The 24,334-nt window shown below is 45.0% G+C and overlaps 2 protein-coding genes across 3 annotated transcripts in view; both read right to left on the minus strand.

Annotated features, from left to right (window-relative positions):
* The window catches only part of tacc1 (transforming, acidic coiled-coil containing protein 1), a 55,232-nt gene extending 44,730 nt beyond the window's left edge, over positions 1–10,502 (minus strand). The window contains exon 1 of one of the 2 annotated variants that reach the window (XM_062553759.1): positions 10,369–10,502. Coding sequence is in view for 1 of the 2 variants with exons in the window: in XM_062553757.1 (XP_062409741.1) it covers positions 393–460 (68 nt within the window). In the remaining variant the exon portion in view is untranslated. Of the gene's footprint in view, positions 1–392; positions 540–10,368 lie in introns of those variants that run through there. The other variant, XM_062553757.1, reaches the window with a different exon arrangement.
* A 554-nt stretch (positions 10,503–11,056) lies between these two features.
* ddhd2 (DDHD domain containing 2) lies at positions 11,057–23,224 on the minus strand. The gene is made up of 16 exons (XM_062554819.1): positions 23,087–23,224; positions 22,160–22,339; positions 21,237–21,326; positions 20,268–20,388; positions 19,736–19,825; positions 18,636–18,777; positions 17,998–18,206; positions 17,162–17,232; positions 15,849–15,986; positions 15,305–15,391; positions 14,665–14,802; positions 13,381–13,536; positions 12,896–13,001; positions 12,547–12,702; positions 11,719–11,887; positions 11,057–11,434 (listed from the first exon to the last, which is right to left on the minus strand). The coding sequence occupies exons 1-16, from the start codon at positions 23,222–23,224 to the stop codon at positions 11,341–11,343; spliced, it is 2,085 nt and encodes a 694-aa protein (XP_062410803.1). The 3' UTR covers positions 11,057–11,340.
* Positions 23,225–24,334: the final 1,110 nt, after the last annotated feature.

Genomic DNA, 24,334 nt, shown 5'->3' on the forward strand with positions numbered 1-24,334 from the left:
TCTAGAATCTTTGAGAGCTACTATGTGAGAGTTTTCCCAGACATGTTGGGATAGAGAATAAGAATGGGGGGTACCTACTGGATGGAAGTTGATAATACCCCCTCTAAAGTGTCAGCTGTACAGTTCTCATCAATATATTACCTGTAGCCTACCTTATCTACAACAAGCATACACACGCGTGCACGCGTGCACACACACACACACACACACACACACACACACACACACACACACACACACACACACACTCACATAGACAAAATACACACACATACTGTACGTGTAAGCACACACACACATACACCTACAAGAATGTATACAAACATGAACATTGACACACAGACACAGACACACACAGACACACACACACAGTACAAAGTTGTGGGACTCACATGCTGATGGGCTTGGTCTTGGGGGAGTTTGGGGCTTCATGGCTCTTCTTACCCAAAGCACCTCCCATCGTGGAAACCAGCACAATCGCCTGGCACGCGTGTGCTCAAATGATAAGCGAGACAGAGAGTGTGTGTGTGTGTGTGTGTGTGTGTGAGTGTGTTTGTATTTTCAGTCTTGACAGAGTGTTGTCCAGCTCATGTTGACAGCTAGCTCTATCGTGTTAAAGTGTGTGTGTGTGTCCTCAGTCTCTGTTGGTGTTGGTGTGTGTGTGTGTGTGTGTGTGTGTGTGTGTGTGTGTGTGTGTGTGTGTGTGTGTGTGTGTATGTGTGTGTGCGCGCACGCGAGCTCTCTCAGCCTCTGTTGGTGGTACTCCTGCCCATGCGGAGCGGCCTGTGGTGGTGGTGTACGTCCAGCAGTTGTGGTCAGTGTGCGGCAGCAGCAGTGACTCTGCAGCTCTGTGTGTGTGTGTGTGTGTGTGTGTGTGTGTGTGTGTGTGTGTGTGTCCAGGAAAAGTCCAGTCCTGCCAACGCCAACGCCTCCAAAGAACCTGGCCCTCTCTCCTCTCCCCCTTTCTCTATCCCTCTCTCTCTCTCTCCCTCCCTCCCCTCCTCTCCCTTGCACCTAGCCTACCTCTCACTCTCCACTGCTCCAGATCTTTCTCTTTCTCTCTTCTGCTGTCATTCACTTTCTCTCTCTCTCTCTCTCTCTCTCTCTGTCGTTCAGTGCGTTCTTATCCTCCTGTCTCTCTGAATGTATCTCTCTCTCTCAGTCACTCTCTGTTATGCTCTCTCTCCCTCCCTTACACACATACACACTCTCTCTCTTTCGCTCTCTCACGCTCACTCCTCCCCCTCTCTATATTCTCCTCCCCTTGTCTCAAGTGCACACACCCACCCTAATACACACACGCACACACACTCACACACACACACACACACACAGGTTTTGCACCGTCAGAAGCTGCTAAAACTCAGAAGTGGGACATTCCACAGGAGGCGTGTGTGTGTGTGTGTGTGTGTGTGTGTGTGTGTGTGTGTGTGTGTGTGTGTGTGTGTGTGTGTGTGTCTGTGTGAGTGTGTGTGTGTGTGCGTGAGAGAGAGAGTTTTTGCTGGTCCCTTACAGACCTGCTCCCTGACAGACTCTTAATCATCATCAGAAATCATGCCAGTCATTTGAATAATATGCGTGTGTGTGTGTGTGTGTGTGTGTGTGTGTGTGTGTGTGTGTGTGTGTGTGTGTGCTGGGGCAGTCCCTTGGCATTTGAATAGAGTGCGCTGTTCTCTAACCCACGCCTGCGAACGGGGGAGGGGCATAATGTGAGCAAAGGGCAAAGGTCACTCTCAGAGTGTCTCGCCAGACCAGGAAGTGATCAACCCCATCAGCTGCTGGTGCAGGCAGGGTGCATAAACAAACAAACAGAGGGGAGGACTCTCCATTATTACCACTAGCTCAGATCGCATGTGTCTTATCCATTTCCTATCAACTATGACAGGGCTAATGACATCAACTATCAAAGATTAAGGCCCATCCAGTCCATTCAACTCAACTCAACTCACCTCTGAGTTTGGACTTTACCCCACAGATCTTTTCAGCTAACATTATAGTATTAGCGAGTAGTAATAGAGAATCAAGATATGATACAAAATATCTCATCACATGAAGATCAAGCGAGTGAGAAACATTAATGAGACCCATCATGGGCCTGATGCTTTTGCCCCCAGCCTCAACCACAGCACGGGGCAGCATGCCATCAGTTGTGTGCTGTGCTATACCAAACATAAACATAAACACAAACACAAACACAAATAAAAACACAAACACGTGCCCACAGCATGAGCTCCCCACAGGGTCCAGCCTGGGAGTTTGGTGCTACTGTATGACCAAGCCTTTTTTTTTTTTTTTTGCCTTGTTTGTCTGTAAACAGGATTCAGATTGTTGTTCATGAAACTGGATGGATAGTGTCGCATTGGTCAAGGAAAAACTAGAGTGCCCTGAGTTCATTGTAATTCTAGAATTAGAATTACAGTAGTTATTGTTAGTTAGAATTAGTTCAAGTTAGTTATTAGAGGCCTGCTTGAGACACAAAAAGACTGCATGTCTGGTCTGAGTAAACATGAACACAGGCAACTATGTTACTTAAGGACGACTGGCAGCAGACCTAAAGAGGATTGGGTACAGGGATGATTTAAGCTCTCCAGCCATTGTTCGGTGTCGCTGTCTATAAGCCGGCTCTATAACTCTGACATACTTTCAACAGCAATTAATTCATTGTGAACAAAACAATAGCTTTCTCTACAATGGCTTATTGTATTATCGTCTGCAGAAATCCCTTCAGCTTTTATCCTCATTAATGCGCTTCGCACAGAAAAGGGACAATGGCTATCGGGAAACGCATAACACTTTCCACCCGCACCAAACAGACACATCCAGGAAAAGGGCACCAGTCTCTCCATGGCCTTCGGCGAAGCAACGACAGCTCACATTTGAGTGGCAAATGTTATCAGCGACTTCTGATGGTCTATGCAAACTAACTGGCTTTTCTCTCTTTCTCTTGTTCGCTTTCATGGAGAGTACTGACATACGACACACCTGAGACAAAACACACCCTTTAATTCAGGTCTCTTAACACACAGCCATTGATGGGTTTTTAAAACACATCGTAAACATGGGACTTTGGGTCATTTCACAGCTTCTCAGGACATTCTCAGAAGAGCAACAATGTGTTACGAGGTATCAGTGAATAACACACATTCTTCAGCACTCTCTCAGTAATCACAAGATGGAAGCTTCCCTGAGGTGCCTTACCAGGCTGCTGCATGCCCCAAAAGCTAGATCCTAAAACAAGGCACTGTGCAATATACTGTACATAGCAAAGGTTTGTCTTTAAAGTTCCCAACATGTATTATGTCAGATTTGTAAAGACCAACTATGTTACTAATTTCCAAATGAGAAGGATGACTACATCCAAAGTCCTTTATCAAGTCTCTGTTACAACTGTGTGTGTGTGTATACAATAAACACGCCTGAAGTTTATAACTATCACTATATCTTTAATGGATCAGTGACAACCTCCAACAGTATTTAGTTGCAAACAGTGCGCACATCCAAATGAAGGTGCAGGAGCCAACAAGTTAAGATCCAAAAAAAAAGTAAAAGGTCCGCACACTTGCTCTCACTTAGATTATTTTATTAAGTCAAGTTACATTTCGAGCCGCATGGCTCTTCTTCAGACCTGGAGTCTGAAGAAGAGCCATGAACCTCCAACAGTCTCCCATGTTGTCCAGGCATACAGCAGGCTCATCTCTCCAGTACCGAGCTGCTCTGGCTTGCTACAGTATGTGGGCGATGTTACACGTCTAGCAGTGGAACCCCCGTGCGAGGAAGCACAGGTCAGCTGGCGACACGACTCTTGACATCTCCCCACGAAATACTCCAGTGTTTGCACCTCGGCTAACGCCAGGGCTGCTGTGCAAGACAACACGCCCTACGCAGACGCTTTGAACATGGGGACAGGAGCCATCTTTCTTCTCGGTGTTGATGGAGCGATTGTGTTGTCAAATAAAGACCTGCTACATAGATATCTATCGGTGGAGAGGGAGATAAAAGAGGAATGTGTAGACACCACCCTGTTTGGGCACGTGTAAAGGGCTTGTCTTAGAACCTTCTGGAGGTCTATACTGGTGTCTGCTACATCAGCCTACACACACACACACACACACACACACACACACACACACACACACACACACACACTTGGTGTTGACAGTTGACTCAGGACACATCGCAGTTCATACAGAGGAAGACACAGAAGTTCAGAGCACACCATATAAGAGCATGAATAATTTATACTTATATAATTTATATGAATAAAAATAGTCTACCTACTGTAGGATTAAATATTTTTAACCAGGCCACTAATGGACCTTCAGAGACACTCCAGTGATGCCTCCAGTAGTGAGAGGTGGTGGGAGACTTAGTGAAAGTTGACTCCAGCCTGCCACCTGCTGGTGAACAGAAAGATGTGCGGAGAAAAGAGTACTTCATGTACTTCATGTACTTCATCTGCACATTACAAATACAGTAGTATTTGACATTTACAGTCGTACAGTTGAAGTATTTAACTCCAACGCACCCCTGAATTAATACATTAACACAGTAATGTGAATTATGGATGAATATGGATGAATAATAACTGTCATTTGAAGTTAAAGATAAAATAAAAGCTATGAAAACACACTTTCAATACAAGAATAGAATAGAGTTGTATATATGTATATATTATATGTATGTGTATATATATATATATATATATATATATATATATATATATGTATATACTGTATACAATAGAATAGAATATTGTTACTCTGTAGTTATTGCATATTAGTGTTATTAGTGTTCAGAATGGCAACGGCCAGTAAAAGGATGCTCAAAGATACTGTGTTAAAATAGACAGGCGTCTTGGAAGTCAGGTTTATAGACATTCTTTAAATGACCACTCCTGACTGACATGACATGTAGATGATGGGTGAAGCAGCGGTAACGTCACTGCATAACGATCTGTCTGCCGGCGTTCAATTCCTGAACTCACCGCCGATGTGAGAATACAGTATGTCGATTGATTTCTTTTAAGACGTCTCATCCTGAAAACAAGCAAATTTGTCTGCCAGTGCGTTCAGTAAATTTGTCTTGTTACTGTAAGACATCTTAAAATAAGTCAAGTCTTCTTAAATTAAATCAAAATGATATTTTCGATCAAGTCTCTTCACAATTAATTCAAATAATTCCAAATGTTTTTTTTATAATATAAGATTTTCTGCAGTGCATGGGTTATGTGGGAAACAGCCATTCCTACTCTCATGGATACGGAGTAGCGCTTGACCTGCTCTGGTCAACAGGGCCGTGTAAAAACAGGGCTTGATCGGAACTGACCTCAGCTCAGCTCTGTTCTGGGGGGAAACAGCCCACTGGATAAAACAAACAAGTAAACACACTCTCGAGCTATAACTAATTTAATTAAATTGAAAACATGTCACAAGTCGGATGTGTTTCAGCCTATGCCGTTTTCAGTGTCTTACCGAGTGTTACTTCAACAGGTAAGCGGTGACGTCAGCTAATTGCCAAATTGGCACCTGACTGAGTAAAGATAAGAAAAAGGCAAGCTCGGGAATCACAAACTCAAATAATACTCAAAACAAGATAATAATAACAATAATAAAAAATAATGATAATAAAAATAGTGATACTAACAGGAAACAGCCCACTCTCATGACAGGGCTGTGTGCCTCCCACCTGATCTGAGCACAGGCAGCGACTATCTCCTGACCGAGATCAGCCTCCAGGCAGCTCTGGGCCAGATCAGTGTAAGCAGTACATACTGTATACTTTTTTGATCCCGTGAGGGAAATTTGGTCTCTGCATTTAACCCAATCCGTGAATTAGTGAAACACACACACACATAGCACACAGTGAGGTGAAGCACACACTAACCCGGAGCAGTGAGCTGCCTGTCACAGCAGTGAAGGGTTAGATGCCTTGCTCAAGGGCACTTCAGCCATGTACAGTATGTGGGCATGGAACAGCATTGCTCAACCACTCATCCCAGCCACAGTTTTCCTACTAGTCAGAGATCGAACCGACAACCCTGCAGTTACAAGCCGAAGCCCTAACCAGTAGGCCACGACTGCCACTTGCACTTTGGGCCGAGATCAGCCTCCAGGCAGGGAAGTGGCTGTGTGTGGGAGGCTGGTGATTCTAGAACTGCTGCTGATTCTAGAACAGATTAGCAACCCGATCTGGGCCAAATCAGTGATCTGTATTTGACCTGTTGTGGTCCGGTGATGATTAGTCTGTTTCACTGCAGGGCCAGACAGTCTAGTTTGTGCACTCAGACACCAGTTAACAGTTTGGCCTGGTAGAGTTGGTGTGTGTGTGTGTGTGTGTGTGTGTGTGTGTGTGTGTGTGTGTGTGTGCACATGTGTATCGGCTCCCATCTACATCTGCTGCCCATTGAGATGCAGGGAACTGTGAGCAATCTGGTGGCGGGAAATACCCCTCTGTTGACTTAAAATCTTACCGTGACTTCCTCACACAAGGGACAATTACACAGACCAGTGGGCTACACACACACACACACACACACACACACACACACACACACACACACACACACACACACACACACACACACACACACACACACACACACACACACACACACACACACACACACACACACACTGTACATACACACTGTACACACATAACACACACTACCCTAATGCTCTGACAGGCCAGACCACTGCCTCTGGGATGACTGGGCTACCCCCCATACACACACGCACACACATACACACACACACACACAAACGTGCTACCCTGGGCTACTCTGACAGCCACAACTACTGTAGAACTATCACAGTTGGAGGCTGTAACCAGAACCAGCACTGGAACCAGCAGAACTGTAGGACCTGAACTAGAAGAGACAGTTGGCTCAACTGCATGTGCATGGCTCTTTCACAGCTGACGGTCATAAATCTGCAATTCCACTGCTTTACTGTGTGTACAAATAAACACACCTGTTCTTGCACTGAATCAACCTGTGGGTCGAGTAAAGATAGAGATCACTAGAATGTAGAACCTCACTGTCAATCTGCCTGGTGTAGTAGAATTACAAAAAAGACAACTTGGACCAGGCCTTTACACTACATCACTGACAGCATAAGTAGCCTACTCCAGTGTGGGAATAAAGTGTGAGAACTTGAGGAAGGTCTGAACCGTCAATATGCTGACCACAGCATAACTCTAAGGCCACTGTCTGTGGGGGACGGCTCTTAGCTCTGAACATGTTAGTTAGAGTTGGCAATCAGACGGCGTATACAGTAGAGCTGCACAATTAATACTTTTTTCATCGAAATCAAATCACAGAGGATGCAATTAATCGTGCAGCTCACAACTCTGTACCCAGTGGTTAATCTTGTCACATCTATGATGATTACATTTAGTCGTTTAGCTGACCCTTTCGTACTTTCATAATATTCATAATGTCATCCTTTGTGTGTGACGGACAGTGAAGCCCACCAATCAGCAGTGCTGTCTGTGCTGCTCATGCACTGGGCATGCTCACTGATGAGGGCCTCCTGCAGCACTGACACAAACATCTGGGGTGCGTTTCCTAAAACCATAGTTGCTAACCAAGTTAGCCAATTTGTTGGTTGCAATGCAATTTCCTATTGTGAACCGACTAAGTTGCTAACAGGTTCGCAACTATGGTTTTGGGAAACGCACCCCTGAATTGGAGCGTACAGACCTAAGCCAGTGGTCTTGAACAAGGCTATCTACCCGAACGGGCCGCCAACATGAACAGAACCTCGGCCTAAGACTCTGTTGACCTCACTGGGGCGTGTCCACAACCACTCAGCCCACTTCCAGATCTCCAGCCGTCTGCACACACACACACACACACCAGGACTTTCACTTCCTACTTGGTCTGGCCGGGGCGGGGTGTGTATGGGGTGACCTCATGCTCCGGGCTCCAAGCAACATAAATACCAGAGGAGAGGGCGGAAACACACACACACACACACACACACACACACACACACACACACACATCGAGCAAAATCCACATGATGCAATCCACATGCAAGGGCCGCCTTATATTTAGTGTATGTGGGTTGGCGACTGTCTTCCTACTTCCTAAAGGGTACCAGAAAGTTCCAGTGGTTCCTATCCATTCACTGAACACGAGAGGCATCCCGATAGCCTATAGTCATGTGGTTCCCTTTGAGAGTGAGTCACACATTAGGTCAGCCAGCACCACGTCATCATTACGCCCCGGAGTGGAGCATGTTAGACATCACTTTGTGACCGCCCGGTCAGACGGTGAGAAGGCCTTTGTGAGAATCTGTGAGTAGGCGAGAAGCTCTTCACGCAGTCCCAGCGTATGGTATGAATGCTTGACTCAGTCCCCTCGTGTTTCGGAAGATCACTGACCGCAGGGCATGTTATCTGTGCAATTGGATCTTTCTGGGATTCACTCATTGGAGGGAAAAAAAGGTGTTTGTGGATTGTTAAGCATGCTTGGTGTTAAGACACCAAGTCTTTCATCATCATGATGAGGGAATCTGTCTGCTTAATGGGAACTTAATCAAATACCTCTAAATGGACTCATCTCCGGTTCTTAAATGGAGACTAGCCAAAGAACATTTGAGGATTCTAGAACGTACCCTTTCCTAAATACAGTGAAGCCTGTCTTGCATCCCAGACATAAAAGACACAGTAACATGGCAAAGTCTGTGAGTGTGTCTTTGATGACGTGAAGCCATGCAATTATGTACTGTATGCTATGGGTCTACTGAAACTGACTGCACCTAATGTACAGACAGCAGGTGACTCTAAAACATACTTGGCCTTCTTCCAGTCTGTAGCCTACATACCGCATCCAGGCCAGACCAGAGCCAGACCTGTACCAGAGTCGTTTGACATCTGACATGAGAGCAGCAGCGCATGTGATGTCAGACAGACGGGTGGAGGGGAGACAGGCAACATACTGTAGTAGGCCATTCACAAACACACGCACACACACGCACAGACGCACGCACACACACAATCCCCATCACCTCAGACGCAACATCAGCAAAACACAGGGAAATGGTAAGACTTTTAATTCAGAAAGCGAAAGTCCTACCTACCACATATTCATTCTAACCATTCAGTAAACCAGCTGCTTCTTATAGTCAACTCCTCAGCCAGGTTGATAAGAAGTCAAATCAAATGTTTTGGGTTCATAGGTAGAACCAATGGTGAATACAAGTTACGACTTTTACTTTCTAAAAATCCGTGGTCCACTCAGCTTCCACTTCAGCTAACAAGGCCATCAAGGCCCCTTCAAACGACTTGACAGGCAACAAGCAAAACAAGTGATGACAGAAATGATTATGCAGTCTGATTTTTTGCAGACTAATTGCAGTCAGGCAGCACTTGTCATTGCAGTGCAGCGAAAGGAATTTGGAAGTTTATTAAAGTTTTACAACATCTGAAAGAGATTTGAAGGGGTGGTGGGTAATTCAGCTTTCAAGAGGGGTTGTGAAATTAAACCATTTCTGAGGTAAGTTGTTGCGTGACGGCCATTCAATTTTAGCTAGTTTCCATTCACACAACTTGCGCAGACCACTGCATTCAGCCATAAAGGTTCACATGGATTAACATAACACACATTCAGTAAGTCTACAGTTAGCGTCTGCAGAACACGACTCGTGAAGTGTACTAGCTTTTCATGTCTTATTTGTGACCCGCCACACAGGCCATGCGGCTGAAGGCAACCCTAATGAATGCGCAAAGACGGCTAACTGACATTTACCCAACAACACCAAAATAACTGACCTGGCTAGTGGCTACTAAGCATGTAGGATACTCTTCACTTATGGCCAATCTGACTCACTTTTTCCTTGACCAAGAGTGAGCAAAGAAAGAAAAACTTGGCAGGGAAAATATCAATCGTTTTGCAAAGACATCCATGTGACAGAGAAGCCAGAAGTGGCAACAGAATCGAAACTGTTTCCTGAGTTCATAAATAACGCGCATAGCCTACTTTGGATTTAATAACTGTGTGTGGCGATTTAAATGGACTTGTTGAGGGAAGGATATTTAAACAGCGCATGTGAGCGGCTGGAAGTAGCCAACGAGGTTTATAACTGCATGGCAGGTTTAGTCTAATACAAAGTGTTGCATCCTGATGCACTCAACATCTGGTCATCTGGAATAGCCTCCCGTTATAACGAGATAATGAGACTTATAACTATTAACTTTCAGAAGCTCGGAAGGTTTACCATCATTAAATGGACTTTTTATGCCCCATACATTCCCCTCCACATCATGCGTAAACTCCTTCTACGCCGTCGTGTAAGTTAACCGAACTTGGTTGAATAAGCAGAACAAAACGTGAATAACATAACTTCCAAAAACATCACCTACCTTTCAAAACGTGGGTTTTCAAAGAAGTACCTTCTCTTGGAGCATACGCGATAAAAGATTGAATTGATAAACAACACAAGAAACTTTCAGGCGACGATGTAAGTCTGAACGCGAAAAAAAACTTTGAGTAGCTACGTCAAAATGTGCCGGAGTTATGGAATAAAGTCCATTGGCCACGACAGTACCCCGGCCAAGCAATGGGAGGGCAGTTCATGCCTCTTTAAGGTAAAAGGATGTTTTGTAATATGTGGCGTATTCGGCCTCGGATAAATGGGAAATGAACGTACTTCCCAATGGGAATGTATGCTTGGAATCTGCCTTAAAGACACAGCTTACTAGCAAAGTCATAATTTGCAACAACACGAGGAGATTCCTGACATTCTCAAAGGGGATTCTTTTCTATGGTCTGAGTTTCTAGAATGGTACAATTTGTGGGAGCATCATGCATTGAAATATAGAGGTGAAACATAATTGTAGAACAATTTTAAGACCTCTAGATTTCAGTGAGCCTAAAACATCCCCTTATTCTCTATGTCTAGGTAAATTCTCAAAGCAACATAAATTGTCAAAACATGCAATTTTAAGATCTGGTTTATTTCAGCAGCATGTTAGAACTGGAGTGTGGGGGATCAACCAGCAGTTCACAGATAATAAATACATTTAAGATCAGAGTGTTAGTCATGGAAGGGGAAAGGTTTGGTGCCTCAAAGCCAGCCTTGAGACACACTCCAGACACAGGGAGCATCGATAGTGACACATTCGGCCCACACACCGGTTCTGTGTCAGGCCCAGATCCATGGCCAGAACTTCTCCTGAGATAACGCAGCTGTCTTGACATCATACGCTGTGATTCACAAAGGCAGCACCTGGCCAGCTGCACTGAACGCACACACGCATGAAGTCATGTAAACATGTCAATATAAATAATGACTCAGATGCCGGTGGAAATGACATTCCATGCATAGCAGCGTGTCACATGACTGGGTCTGGCTGCTGCTGCAGCGTGGGCGCTTTCTGCCTCTCGTAGATTTCCTTCAGAAGCAGCAGAACCGTGTCCTCAGATTCCCTACAAAAGCACAAACAAACAAAGGACGCGTTTTTAATGACATGGCTAAATAGTACAGTCCAACTTATAAGACTGCTCCGAGTAGAACTTTACAGGTTACTACAACATACAGCAAAACAAAACAAAACAACAAAAAACAATCAAGAGTTTTAGAACTAAAGAGGTGGAATGATTAAATATCATGCGTTGCATGCATACCGTACAATAACTGCAATCCTCTTTTGCTGTTATTAAGTTTGAAAACATTCACATTTTCTCTGCAGAGCTGCCCCTCTACCACTCACCAGTAACACAGATGGCTCTGGATAGCAAAAAGATACTGGTTGAAGATCTCGATAGGCTTTTCCTGCAGGACGTAATCAAAGCGCCTTCCTCCATTGAGCATTCCGACCTTAACGTCCTTCCTCAGAGCTTCCGGACCGGTTCCTGCAGCAACAGTCTGCACTTCCATTCCTAATAAGTTCCACAGAATTCCATTGGACATTCTGTTAGAATGGTTCTGACCATAGATATATATTTCTGACTGAGAAAAAAAATGTTCCGGAAGCTATAAGCTCTAAGAAATGTTCTGGAACCTACAATGTAAGACATCTTGATCTGTTCAATACTGTAAGCTCTAAAGCATAATCTTTCTGGAAGGGGCAAATATCCTGTAAGTAATTTTACTTTCTTTACTTTCTAAATTAAAGCAACACTAAAGCACTTTTCCTCTGTCGCACACAAGCTATTTGTTTATTCAGCAAATAACAGACACGGTAGAATATGTTGCATGATTTTATGAAAGTATGATGTATTGCGACATCGAAGCAAGTCAAATCTGTAGTTTCGGATGTCTCATGTCATCGAACTACAGATACACTACCCCACCTCGTAAAGTTACATAGTGCGGTTATAGCTGATAGAGGGCCGCGAAGTAAAAGCAGAAGTGCCGTTCACCCTGTTACGAGTTGATGAACCGCTGAAATGATTTTGGAAATATTATAAGGTACGAAAAACTCTTTAGTGTTGTTTTAAAAGGAAATGGATTTAGATCATAATTTACAGTCAACATGAGAACAGATTTAGAGTTGAATGGTTGTGGTGGTGAATTTACAGGCATGTGTGAAACCTACTGTCATCTTGGGAGTCCGAGGACATGTTGAAGGCTGCATCGCTCACTCCACCCACCAGGGGCAGCGCTGAGTTGGGTATCTGTGAGAACACTTGCCACACAGTGCGGATAGAACCCAGCAGCTCAGAGCTCACCCGCGTCAGGCCGTCTTTGAGCTCTATAGACACAGACACACACACACACACACACACACACACACACACACACACACACACACACACACACAAACCGTCATTCAAAGTGTCAGCGCCAAGCTTGTGGTGGCTGTGGAGGGTGCCTCCAGCTCTTGGTTCCTGTGTCATCAGAGCGAGTGGTAATTATGTGGTAGAGCGAGCTGCGGCTGGCATTACCGAGATGCATCCTCTTCCGGCCCTTATAATGGGGTATCTGCACAGGGGGCAGCTCCACACCCCCCGCCAGAACCAGCGGCTCGATCCGGTACGCCACGGGGTCATACTGCAACAGAGAGACAAACAACGCAAATATCATAAATTGAACACAACGCAATGCAACACAACACAACGCAACGCAACGCAACGCAACGCAACGCAACGCAACGCAACGCAACACAACACAACACAACACAAAACAAAACAACACAACAAAATGTAGCACATAACGTGTTTAGTAACACAACAACTCTACACAACAAAATATAACATAACGCCACATAACCTAACATATAACAAAATGTAATTGTGTGAGTGAGTGCTTGGGCCACTGCAGGCATAATAAGGCCTCTCACAACGTAATACAACACAACACAACACAACACAAAACAACACAACATAATGTAACATAATTGGGCCACTGCAGGCGTAATAAGGCCTCTCACAGGATGGTAGACGTTGTAGAAGCTCTTGCAGGTGGGCAGGCTGTAGCGCGGCTCGATCCTCTTCAGCCCTCGGACGGTCAGGAACATTCCGATGGGCGAGCCCAGAGCGAAGAAGGCCTGCGGGCAGAAGGCCAGCTGGGGGTAGTTCACGGACACCTGCAGGATGGAAGCAGACGCAGCGCTCGAAGGTCAGCTAGGGGGCGAGTTCATGGACATCTGTGGGGCAGTGAGGGTGTGGTTGTTACAGCTGTGGTGGGTTTGGATGGTCTGCTGTTCTCTTTTGTGTCCAGGTTCCACCTACTCTCGATTACTTGGAAGGGAGGGTTCCTGATCAGGCACGAAAGAGAACAGCAGATCATCTTGAATTTCCCCTTGGGGATCAATAAAGTATCTATCTATCTATCTATCTATCTATCTATCTATCTATCTATCTATCTGTCTATCTATCTATCTATCTATCTATCCAAACCCACTACAGCTGTAACAGTAGTGGACCCAGAAGTCCAGAGGACACTCCCTCTAAACCCCCCAAAAATTGACAAATGCCTGGTCTTTGCTGGAGGGATTCATAGCCAGGACATTATTATTATATGTCACAAAATGACTGACATGTAATCATTTGCATGTTGGCAAAGAGATAAGCACACAGATTACATTGTCATGTTTTTCACGAGGCGTTAAGTGAGCTGGGCTCAAATGCAGTGACCAGAAGAGCTTGAGCAAAGACCGGCACTTAACCCCAAATAGCTCTGGGGAGAATGGCCCTGGCAATAATAAGTCACTTTGGATAAAAGTGTCAGCCAGACGATTAATAAGTATAAGCACAAGCTGGCCGCCAGTCGCCTACGCTCGGAGGAAAACAGAAGGAGCTTTGGAGATTCCAGAGGAACTCTCTGGCTTGTCTCCATGGTTACTGCCTTTGATGGCGGATAACAAACAGACACACAAAGGAAACGTTTTTAAATGTTTGTTGAAATTGAACACTTTCCCAGCTCTGATTATTTTTGTTCAAATAAGGCTTGACAGATCTTTGAGTTAATTTTTTTTTAAGGGACTGGTGAAGGAATTGAACCTTTCATACAGTATATGTGCGTAAATATAGTTTAAATAATGTATTCATATCAAAAGTATTCATAAGATTTCAAAAGTGAAATCATAAACATTATCATAATAGTACATAAATATGATATTAAATTATATAAATTAGTGTTGTACATTCAACAATCTGTTTATTACATTGACATTATTACAGTGTAAACCACTTCTTATATCAGTGTTATGCACCTGTCCAATGCCCACGTTGGAACACTGGTAACCGATAGAGGTGGTGTTGGTTTCTGGGATATGTGTCCAGTGTTGCGCAAGACCCTCCTGGGCCGCCAGCCCGTTCAAAACCAGCGGAGAGGCTCCTGCTCTGGAACGCTGTGGAACAAGGCGGGGAAAAGGGAAAAACTGTTTCAATAACAACAACAATGCGCACACACACACACTCACACACACACACACACACACACACACACCAATAACAACAACAATGCACACACAAACACACGTGCACATACACACACAAGCACACACGCACGCACACACACACACACACACACACACACACACAATAGCACTTTATCAGGCCTGCACCGACTCCATGGAGCTGGCGTGTGTGCAGAGAACGCCTTATTGTCTCGACGCGAAGAGGAAGTTGCACAATAAGTCTGAACATTGAGCTGAGCATTTTCCATAGCCACAAGGCAGAGGCGTTTCATGAGAAGAGCAGTTAAGAGGTCGAGACAGAGAGAGAGAGAGTGTGTGTGTGTGTGTGTGTGTGTGAGAGAGAGAGAGTGTGTGTGTGTGTGTGTGAGAGAGAGAGAGATAGAGAGAGGATGCGTGTTAGGAGGGGGCGTCTTTAAATAGAATAGTCTGAGACCTTCCATTTCTTTGCCAAGTCCAAAATTTTCTTGCGAGGTCCTAGAGGAATTCCGAGGTCCTTCAAGTCATTCTCTGAGCAGAGGAGCTATTTAGAGACACAGAGAGGGAGAGGGACAGTGTGAGAGAAGGATACCACAGTGACTGGTACCCTGGCTCATGCTTAATTCAACATTAAAGACTGGATAAAAACAGATGCACCCACACCCCGAGTAGATGGACTGGCTATAGTAAAAAAGACAGTAAGAGAAAACTTTAAATAATAGAAAATAGAGAAGACCTCTACAGAAGTAATGGGAAGAGGAGATAAATAAAGAGAGTTTCATAAAATCACACACAGTACTGTAATTTCCCAACTATTAGCAACGACATACATTGATTTTGCAAAATTTCCTCAGCTATGAGGTTAATACACGGGTGCAGTTAATATGGTATTAATATGGTTTTGTTTTCTTCTTTTAACTGGCATAAAACACTGTCCTGCAGCTTATACACAATGCGGCTAATAAACAGGAAATTACTATACAATGGCGTGCTGCACTAACCAGGGACTCAGTGTCCACCTGCTCCCGGTGAAGGACTCGGAGATGATCCTCCAGCCCCCTCCCCCCCAGGATATCCTCCAGGCTTACAGCACAGTCCACCTGAGGCTCAGGGGCGTCCGACTGACAGCTGCTCTCTGACTGCAGCAAACATAACACGCAAACGTCAGCACATTTTCTCCGTCAGCACATTTCCGACACAGAATAAAAATGTTGTGATAGTGATGCAGTATTTCATGTTGATTAAAGGGACACTTCACCGATTAGCAGCTTTGTATCTTTAGAAAACCAGTCATGTTTTTGAATGGTCATGCATCATTCCCTCAGTTTTCCTTGAGATGGGAGAAATACGGATTTCAATGTTGGACTTCCTGCTTTCAATGATGCAAAAATCATCATTTTACATCATTGAAAGCAGGAAGTCCTATTCATAGGTTTCATTGAAATCCGTATTTCTCCCATCTCAAGGCAAACTGAGGGAATGATGCACGACCATTCAAAAACATGACTGGTTTTCTAAAGATACAAAGCTTAATGCTAATCGGTGAAGTGTCCCTGTAAGATTGTGATGCAGTATTTGTGTAAACTGGCCGCGCTCTCATACTCCCATATATGGGTACAGACAGATCATATCCAGCTGCAGACTACTGACAATTTCTGAAACAGATTCAAATTATCTCTGCATGGAGAGGGGAAGAAGTTTCTCCAAACACCATATCTGATCTAATCTATTTGAAATCACACTAAATGTGATTCAATAGGATGCTTTGAATTCTTGGTGTTTTAGAGAGTAATTCACACCAAAGCCACTAGGTGGAGGCATCCACATCACAGAGTGGAGAAAGAATTTTCACAGAGAGGCCTGTGTTTCCTATATTTAGCCCCTTATCAAGAAAGTCATTTGCATCCCAGCCCAGTCAAACAAAGATACACTCGGTGTTGTAATAATCTGAGCCTGTTGCATAACATGTTGTCATCGTTATCAAGTGATGCTGAAGTGGCTAGAGACACATAACATCAGTGGCTTGAGTACTAATGACTCCATGTTCCTGATCGAGGTGATTATGAGCGATTCTATGACCTCATCAACATGGGACAGACACTTATAAAACAGTAATAAGATGCTAACAAATGTACACTAGCTAATATTAGCATATTGAATTTCTAGGTTTAACACGACTGAGCCAATAAGCCAAAGTTCTTTACGTGTTCTGTTTAGAACCATTAAACTTGTGAGGGCCACAGAGAACACCTTGAAGGTTCCCTGAAAGACCACAAGGCCGGTCTTTAAAGGTGGAGGTGTGGAGCTACTATACCTCCTCTGCCATCACTTCTTCATCATCATCTGTCTTCTGATTAGTCAGGAGGTCAAACAGGATGACGGAACCTGCCAGAAGAAAAACACTCAGTGACCAGAGCTGTAACAGGCCATCACACCACTGAATATCCACACACAGCAGCACACTCATATTTCCGCACATAGCACACTCATAGCAGAACTACATGGTCAATACACCGTTATACTACTACATTGGGCAATAATCATTCATATGGGCAATACATGTTGTCTGGCTGTCAGCTATAAGTGATGATATATTTCATATAGAAATGTCTTCATCCGACGGACAGCCTTTGAGTAGAATGGATTCCGAAGACAGTATCAATAGCAGGACTGTGCCATACTGGTGACGTCATTACATTCTGTGTGTGTGAATATTTTTTGTAGAGAAGATGGTACAATCTATGGTCTATTTTGGTGATGGTATATTTTCGGCACCTAGACTGTGATTATATCGTACAGGAGATGATATGGTCTGTGGTCTATTTTTGGAGATGGTATATTTTCGGCACCTACAGTAGACTGTGATTATATTGTACAGGAGGTGATATAGTCTGTGGTCTATTTTTGGAGATGGTATATTTTCGGCACCTAGACTGTGATTATATTGTACAGGAGGTGATATAGTCTGTGGTCTATTTTTGGAGATGGTATATTTTCGGCACCTAGACTGTGATTATATCGTACAGGAGGTGATATCGTCTGTGGTCTATTTTTGGTGATGGTATATTTTCGGCACCTAGACTGTGATTATATCGTACAGGAGGTGATATGGTCTGTGGTCTATTTTTGGTGATGGTATATTTTCGGCACCTAGACTGTGTCCGGCCAGGGAGACGGCTCCGGTGTAGTCTGGATGGCGCTGGAGGAAGAGTGAGTGTAGCCGGTTGATCTCCGTGGCGACGGTGTCCACGATGACCTGGCAGTACTTGGGGCTGTTGTAGAAGAGCACGTCCAGGATGGTGTCGTTCCCAAACTTACGCAGCAGACTGATGCTGGGCAGCGTGATCCGCTCCATGTCTCTGTGGAGAGAGTGTGTGTGGGTGGACAGACTGTTAGACCAGTGTGTGTGTGTGTGTGTGTGTGTGTGTGTATGTATGTGTGTGTGTGTGTGTGTGTACAGGATCCGCTCCATGTCTCTGTGGAAAGAGTGTGTGTGGGTGGACAAACTGTTAAACCAGTGTTTGTGTGTGTGTGTGTGTGTGCTGACAGACCATTGGATCAGCGTAACCTAGTGAACATCTCTAACCTAGTCCCATGTCTCTAGACTAGAGTGTGTGTGTGTGTGTGTTTGTGTGTGTGTGTGTGTGCGTGTGTACTGTATGTATGTGTGTGTGTGTATGTATGTGTGTGTGTGTGTGTGCGTGTGTATGTATACAGTATGTGTGTGTATGTGTGTGTGTGTGTGCGTGCGTGCTTGTGTGTGTGTGTGTGTGAGAGAGTTTGCTCACTTGTCCACTCCAGTGTCGTCGTGCAGCACAGTGTGCCAGCTGATGGGAAGGAACTCCACGCGGCCCATCCGACACGGACCCTCTGCCGTCTGACGGAAGTGGGAGCTGATCAGACCCAAAGACGCACTCCGGAAGTCATTCACTACACAGTGACAACAGTGTGTGTGTGTGTGTGTGTGAGAGAGAGAGAGAGAATTAAAAATCCAGAAAGCATCATATCAAAACACAAAAGAAGAAGGATATGCCTAATAATGCAAAAGTTATTAATTACGTAAGGGATAATGTATAGAATACCATGTAATGTAATGTATGCAATGTATAGAATGCTATTATTGGGAAAATAAGACCCGACAGGACAGACTGGACCCCAACGTGCAGCGAGCGGGTCTTCCTTCACCCTGAAGAGACTCATTTTCCCGTTAATGACCAGCGTTCTAAAGATTACCCCGTGTATTACTCTACTTGACAAAACGGAAAAATAAACTCGACATGGTATATTATTTGTTACCGTTCCATCGTGACTTTTGCTGAGGAACAAATAGTTCGCAACACACGCTGAACTTGAATCAAACGTTCTTTAAAACACCGCTGATCAACCGTCTGCTTTCACTTTTTTTGAATGAAGTTCCATAGCAAGTGGCCGGACTACTTGCGGAGTGATTTGAAAGACGTGAATCAGAAGCACAAAACCTGTTGCCATTGACAGCGGTCAATATATGTTTCAGCGGTTATTACACGGTCCACACTGGACCGTAAGAACGCTGGAAAATCCCATTCAAGTCAGTGGAGCATTCTACTAGAATTGTGAAGAGCCGTACAATAAAAAAATATATAACATAAACTGTTTCCAATGATAACAATAAATCCCCTGTGAATCCACCATATACTCTCTACAGCAGCAAAGCTCAGAGAAGTAGATGGCCGAGGTGAGGCGAGCGCGCACGTGTGTGTGTGTGTGTGTGTGTGTGTGTGTGTGTGTGTGTGTGTGTGTGTTTGGGGGGGAATTCAGAGGTGAGATACGAGCGACTCACCACTATCCGCTAGAGTCCAGACTTTGGGTGGAGAGGGGCTTTCAGGGGGGAGGGGTGTGTGAGACTCACCACACTGCACTAGAGTCCGCATACGCAGGTCACACGCCGGGCCAATCCCATGCACCATGAACACCAGGTGGTCCACTGTCTCAGGCTCCCCTGGGGAAGAAAATACACACACACGCACACACACACACACACACACACACACACACACACACACACACACACACATATATAGGCATATACACACACATGTGTCCACAGTTCTGAATAAATAGTAGATACACATGAGGACACAAATTTGGCAGATGGAGTAATTGCTCTCAAGACTCAGTAATATGGCTCCATTGACAATAATAAAACAGCAGGGCAACAGATGTTCAGGATACACACCACACCTTCGCCAAATGTGTCTACACACACACACACACACACACACACACACACACACACACACAAATGTGGGATTGGATTGGGTTGGAATTGTTTTGCATGGCTTTAGATGTGTTTTGCATGGCTTTGGATGTGGTTGGCACAGGTTTGGATGTGGTTGGCAGGGGTTGGATGTGGTTGGCGCAGATGGCATCGCCTAGCCTACCTTCGGGCACGTCCAGCTGCATGTTCTCCAGCCCTCTCTCCAGCACCCTGGGCGGGGTGGGCTCCGTGGGGGAGGCCGGCTGCTTGTCTTTGTCTGGGGTGGACGGGAGCTGTGTGATGATCTGGGGAGGACATATTGAGGCAACACCAGTTATGAGACACGCATTTCCTCTCTCTCTCTCTCTCTTTCACACACACTCACTATTTCACTCTCTCACTCTCTTTCTCTCTCTCTCTCTCACTCCCTCTGAAGGTATTGAGCAGCAATACACATATCAGGTCCTTATCTTAACCTGTGTGTCTTCATTTCACACACCGAATAATTTTTTTTCTTTTAAACTCAGCTGCCTGTGTCCGGTCGTATTGTCCAAATGGAACACATGAAGGTTGTGAGCTGGATCCAAGGGGCTGCCAACAGTTCACCCCTGAGGAAGGCACTTGACTCCAGGGGACTCCATGGGGACTCTACCTGTCCATACTTCACTGTACACTGCTTTCAATGACTCCATATACTGTACAGCCATTGGTTGCTCTGTGTAAAGCCCAATTCACACCAAAGATTCCCAACGCGACGAGACAGAGTTGCAGCGGTGTGAATTATAAGTGCCACGTACTGTAGTTGCAAGCCGTCGCAGAGCATTCAACATGTTCAGTAACAGTTGCAAGGTTTTAGAACGTCTCGTCTCGTCGGGAATCTTTGGTCTGAACCCTATTTAAGAGTGTCAGCTTAAGGCCCCAGCTGTGGCGCAACTGGCTGGGGCACCAGCACCATACGCCAGCGACCCGGGTTCGATTCCCGCCCCATGGTCCTTTCCGGATCCCACCCCTGCTCTCTCTCCCATTCACTTCCTGTCAATTCTCCACTGTCTCTATCATTAAAGGCATAAAAAGCCCCCCCCCCCCCCCCCCCCCCCCAAAAAAAAAGAGTGTCAGCTTAATAACATATAGATATCTAAACAGGAAATCCTACCTTGGGACTCTGCAGAAAGATGGTCTCTCCCGTGGGGAGCGTCACCTTCTTCTTCCACTCATTTCGGGCCACAGCTGTCTGGTAGGTCTCCTGCATCAGCGGCGACACTTGGATCAATACATCAGCCTCAGCAATCATTAGTTAGTGCACGGCACATTTGAGTTTTTGGCAGAAGATCGAAAGCTCTGCTCCCTCAGCATGTTGAAAATGAAATAAACTAACAGTGGTCTAATTACGCTCTAATCATTTTGTTTTTGTGTGAATAATTTATGGTTATGAGATTGCTCGACTACTTCTTGCCAAAATGGCACTGAACCGTGATTCCTCTCCTTACAGAATTGCACTGTATTCAGCAGTCCAACTCTGACCCAACCAGCTCACAATAAAACAGCTCATTTCCATTTCCATCACGCTACTTTCTTCCACAGACCTGAGATGCTGGTGTTCACTATATACCCTCACTACAGGACAGTCATTTCCTGTGTGTTAGCCGCATTGTGTACAGTATCAGCAGCAGGACAGTGTTTTATGCAAGTTAAAAGAAACAAAACCATATTAATACCAAATGAACTGTCCCCGTGTATTAACCTGATAGCTGAAGAAATTTAGCAAAATCAATGTTTAAGCCGCGACTAATAGTTGGGAAATTACGGTAGAGCTCTGACTATTCTCAGTCGCTCAATGGTGTTTTTTGCCCCCAAATGGCACCTTCCAGGCAGCACAGCCTAAAAGGCTCTACCTTTACCCTATTCCTAACCTTAACCCCCTAAACCCTTATCCTACCCCTCAACTGAGGGGAGTAGTGCCTTGAAGGCAGCGCTGCCTGGAAGGCACCATTGAGGGCAAATAATACCAAAGACCATTCTCAGTCAGCCCCAATGAAAACCTCGGCCTACAGAACCTCGGGCTGGGCCCTCACCCACCTCCAGAACCTGACCGGTGTTCTCGCTGTAAGGGGTGTAGGCGCTCTCCTTGTTCCCCTTGTAGAACCATAAGCACCGGCGGACCTCGGAGGGCGGTTCGGTCCAGTACACGGCGTGCCGGCTCCGCTCCTTCAGGCGCACGTCGTAGCGCCGGCCCTCAATTGGCACCACCACGTCCCGCTCTTGCCCGAGCTCCTTACTCCACACTGGCACACAGAAACACAACACTGACCAACCGTGGGCACATCACCACTCACTCACACAGTAATTGGCACAACCATGTGATGTCCCGCTTGCACCCCCAGCTCCTAGCTCCACAATGGCACACAGAATACGACACTGACCAACTGCAGTCCCATCACATCAGTCAACTCACTCACACACACACACTCACTCACTGTGTTCAAAAAAGTAATGTGAAGGATGTGGAAAGGAGCAAAAGGGCCAAAGTGCTGCCTGATGAGGTTCCACACCACCAATGACACCATCTCCACCATAGACTGTGTGTGTGTGTGTGTGTGTGTGTGTGTGTGTGTGTGTGTGTGTGTGTGTGTGGGTGTGTGGGTGTGTGTGTGGGTGTGTGGGTGAGTGGGTGGGTGGATGTATGATCTCTGATCAGTAAAGACAAGAGCTTTGGCCTTGAAAGATCAACAGAAGTTTGTTGAGAGAGTGCCATCAGATATGCCATCAGAGATGCCATCAGGATTATGAATTCCGCACTGTTATCCTTTTTTTTTTTTTTTTTGGAGATTTAAGTTGGGACATTAAGTCTATCAGATTCAGATGTCAGTTTCAGAAGCACTAGGAGCTCAAAGAAAATGAATGTCAGTTCAAAGTGCACTAGGCCATGAGAAGCAAGACTCTGATTCAGTGCGACGAGTTCAGCAGCTCTCACATGACTTTGGCAGCTTCAGTCTGCGATGACACTAGAGTCTGCTTACCATGCGCTTCTTCCAGCTTCTGGGAGTCCTCGTAGCTGAGCGGAAGCCAGGGCTCCCTCTCCCCGCCAGGCTGCCGGTAGAACCAGTGAGGTCGCACGGGCTCACACAAGCTCTTGGTGCTCATGGTGCCAGCGTCTTTGTAAATTTCAAATGGACTGTCAACATTAATCGAGGAAACAAATGATTCAATTGTCCCTCACCTGTACGAAAAAGTAATATATTAACCCTATTATTATAACACCCATATTAGATGGACAGAAGTTGAAATACAGAATGTGGATTAGACCAGATCAACAGATCAGTCCCGGCAAAAAATATATATAGCCTATATTTTTGTCCAGTCCCAGTACAAAATATATTTACCAGTCATCAATACCAACACATGTAGGCCTATTCCTTTATTTAAAAGGGGAAAAAAACATCAACAATAATAATCAATAAATCCAAATCAATACGCAATATCAGTTAAAATAGTTGCTCCCTTGACTGAGGCTGAACAGTCTGATAACTTCTGTTGACACAGGCATACAGAAACCATGTATGTAGTTAATACGTTTCTAGCCCAATTGTTCCAACAGCTAGAACCTCAATTCATTTAGAACGGCCAAATGCATCCTACGGTCCGCCAAACCGTAACGCGTCTAAAAGATGGCAAAAACATGAATAGCCTAACTATAGACTTTATAGGCCACCGTCAAACCGCTCTAACACTCTGAAATGCTGTGATTTATACATGACTTACATTTTCAACTGCAAGACATGTAATAACAGGAAAGCTATGCAGTTTTTTTTTTTTGGTACAAAAAAGGTAAATTAGGCTACTAACCGTGTGTCGTTTAGGATAGATTGGCTAATCTCACCGCGCATAAAGCATGATGATGATGTCACGTCTGGATAACTACGATTAATAAAACAAAACGCAGTCTATCAAACTGTGGCAAACTCTCCTTTGTCCCTGCTCCAAAACAAGGAACGCGCTGTGCTGAATGAGCCTACTTAGAAACTATCAAGAAGTTACCTCTTTAGTCAATGTGGTTTAAAGGTCCTTTCGACCCTCCCCAAATCCCCGCCTTCATGAGTTTGACTTACCCTCTCTTCAGGTAACCCCTGAAAGGTGAGTTTACGGCTTATCATTATTTTTCGATAGATAAACGAAAAGAGCGAAATGTTGCAGAGCAAGTTCGCTCATGGCGAGTCGAGTCAGCGACTCTTTGTGACCGTATACTGTAAAGTA

This window comes from Sardina pilchardus, chromosome 14 (genome assembly GCF_963854185.1).
Source record: "Sardina pilchardus chromosome 14, fSarPil1.1, whole genome shotgun sequence".
Taxonomy (NCBI): Eukaryota; Metazoa; Chordata; class Actinopteri; order Clupeiformes; family Clupeidae; genus Sardina; species Sardina pilchardus.

Bases quoted from the DNA above. Each gene is read 5' to 3' on its own strand.
- ddhd2 (XM_062554819.1), bottom strand. From the start codon at position 23,224: ATGAGCACCAAGAGCTTGTGTGAGCCCGTGCGACCTCACTGGTTCTAC. The intron at 22,340-23,086 runs GTGTCATCGCAG...CTCGGGCAAGAG, and splicing joins CGCATGGTAAGCAGACTCTA to CGGGACGTGGTGGTGCCAAT. The intron at 14,803-15,304 runs GTCTCAGACTAT...CTTGTTCCACAG, and splicing joins ACTTGGCAAAGAAATGGAAG to CGTTCCAGAGCAGGAGCCTC.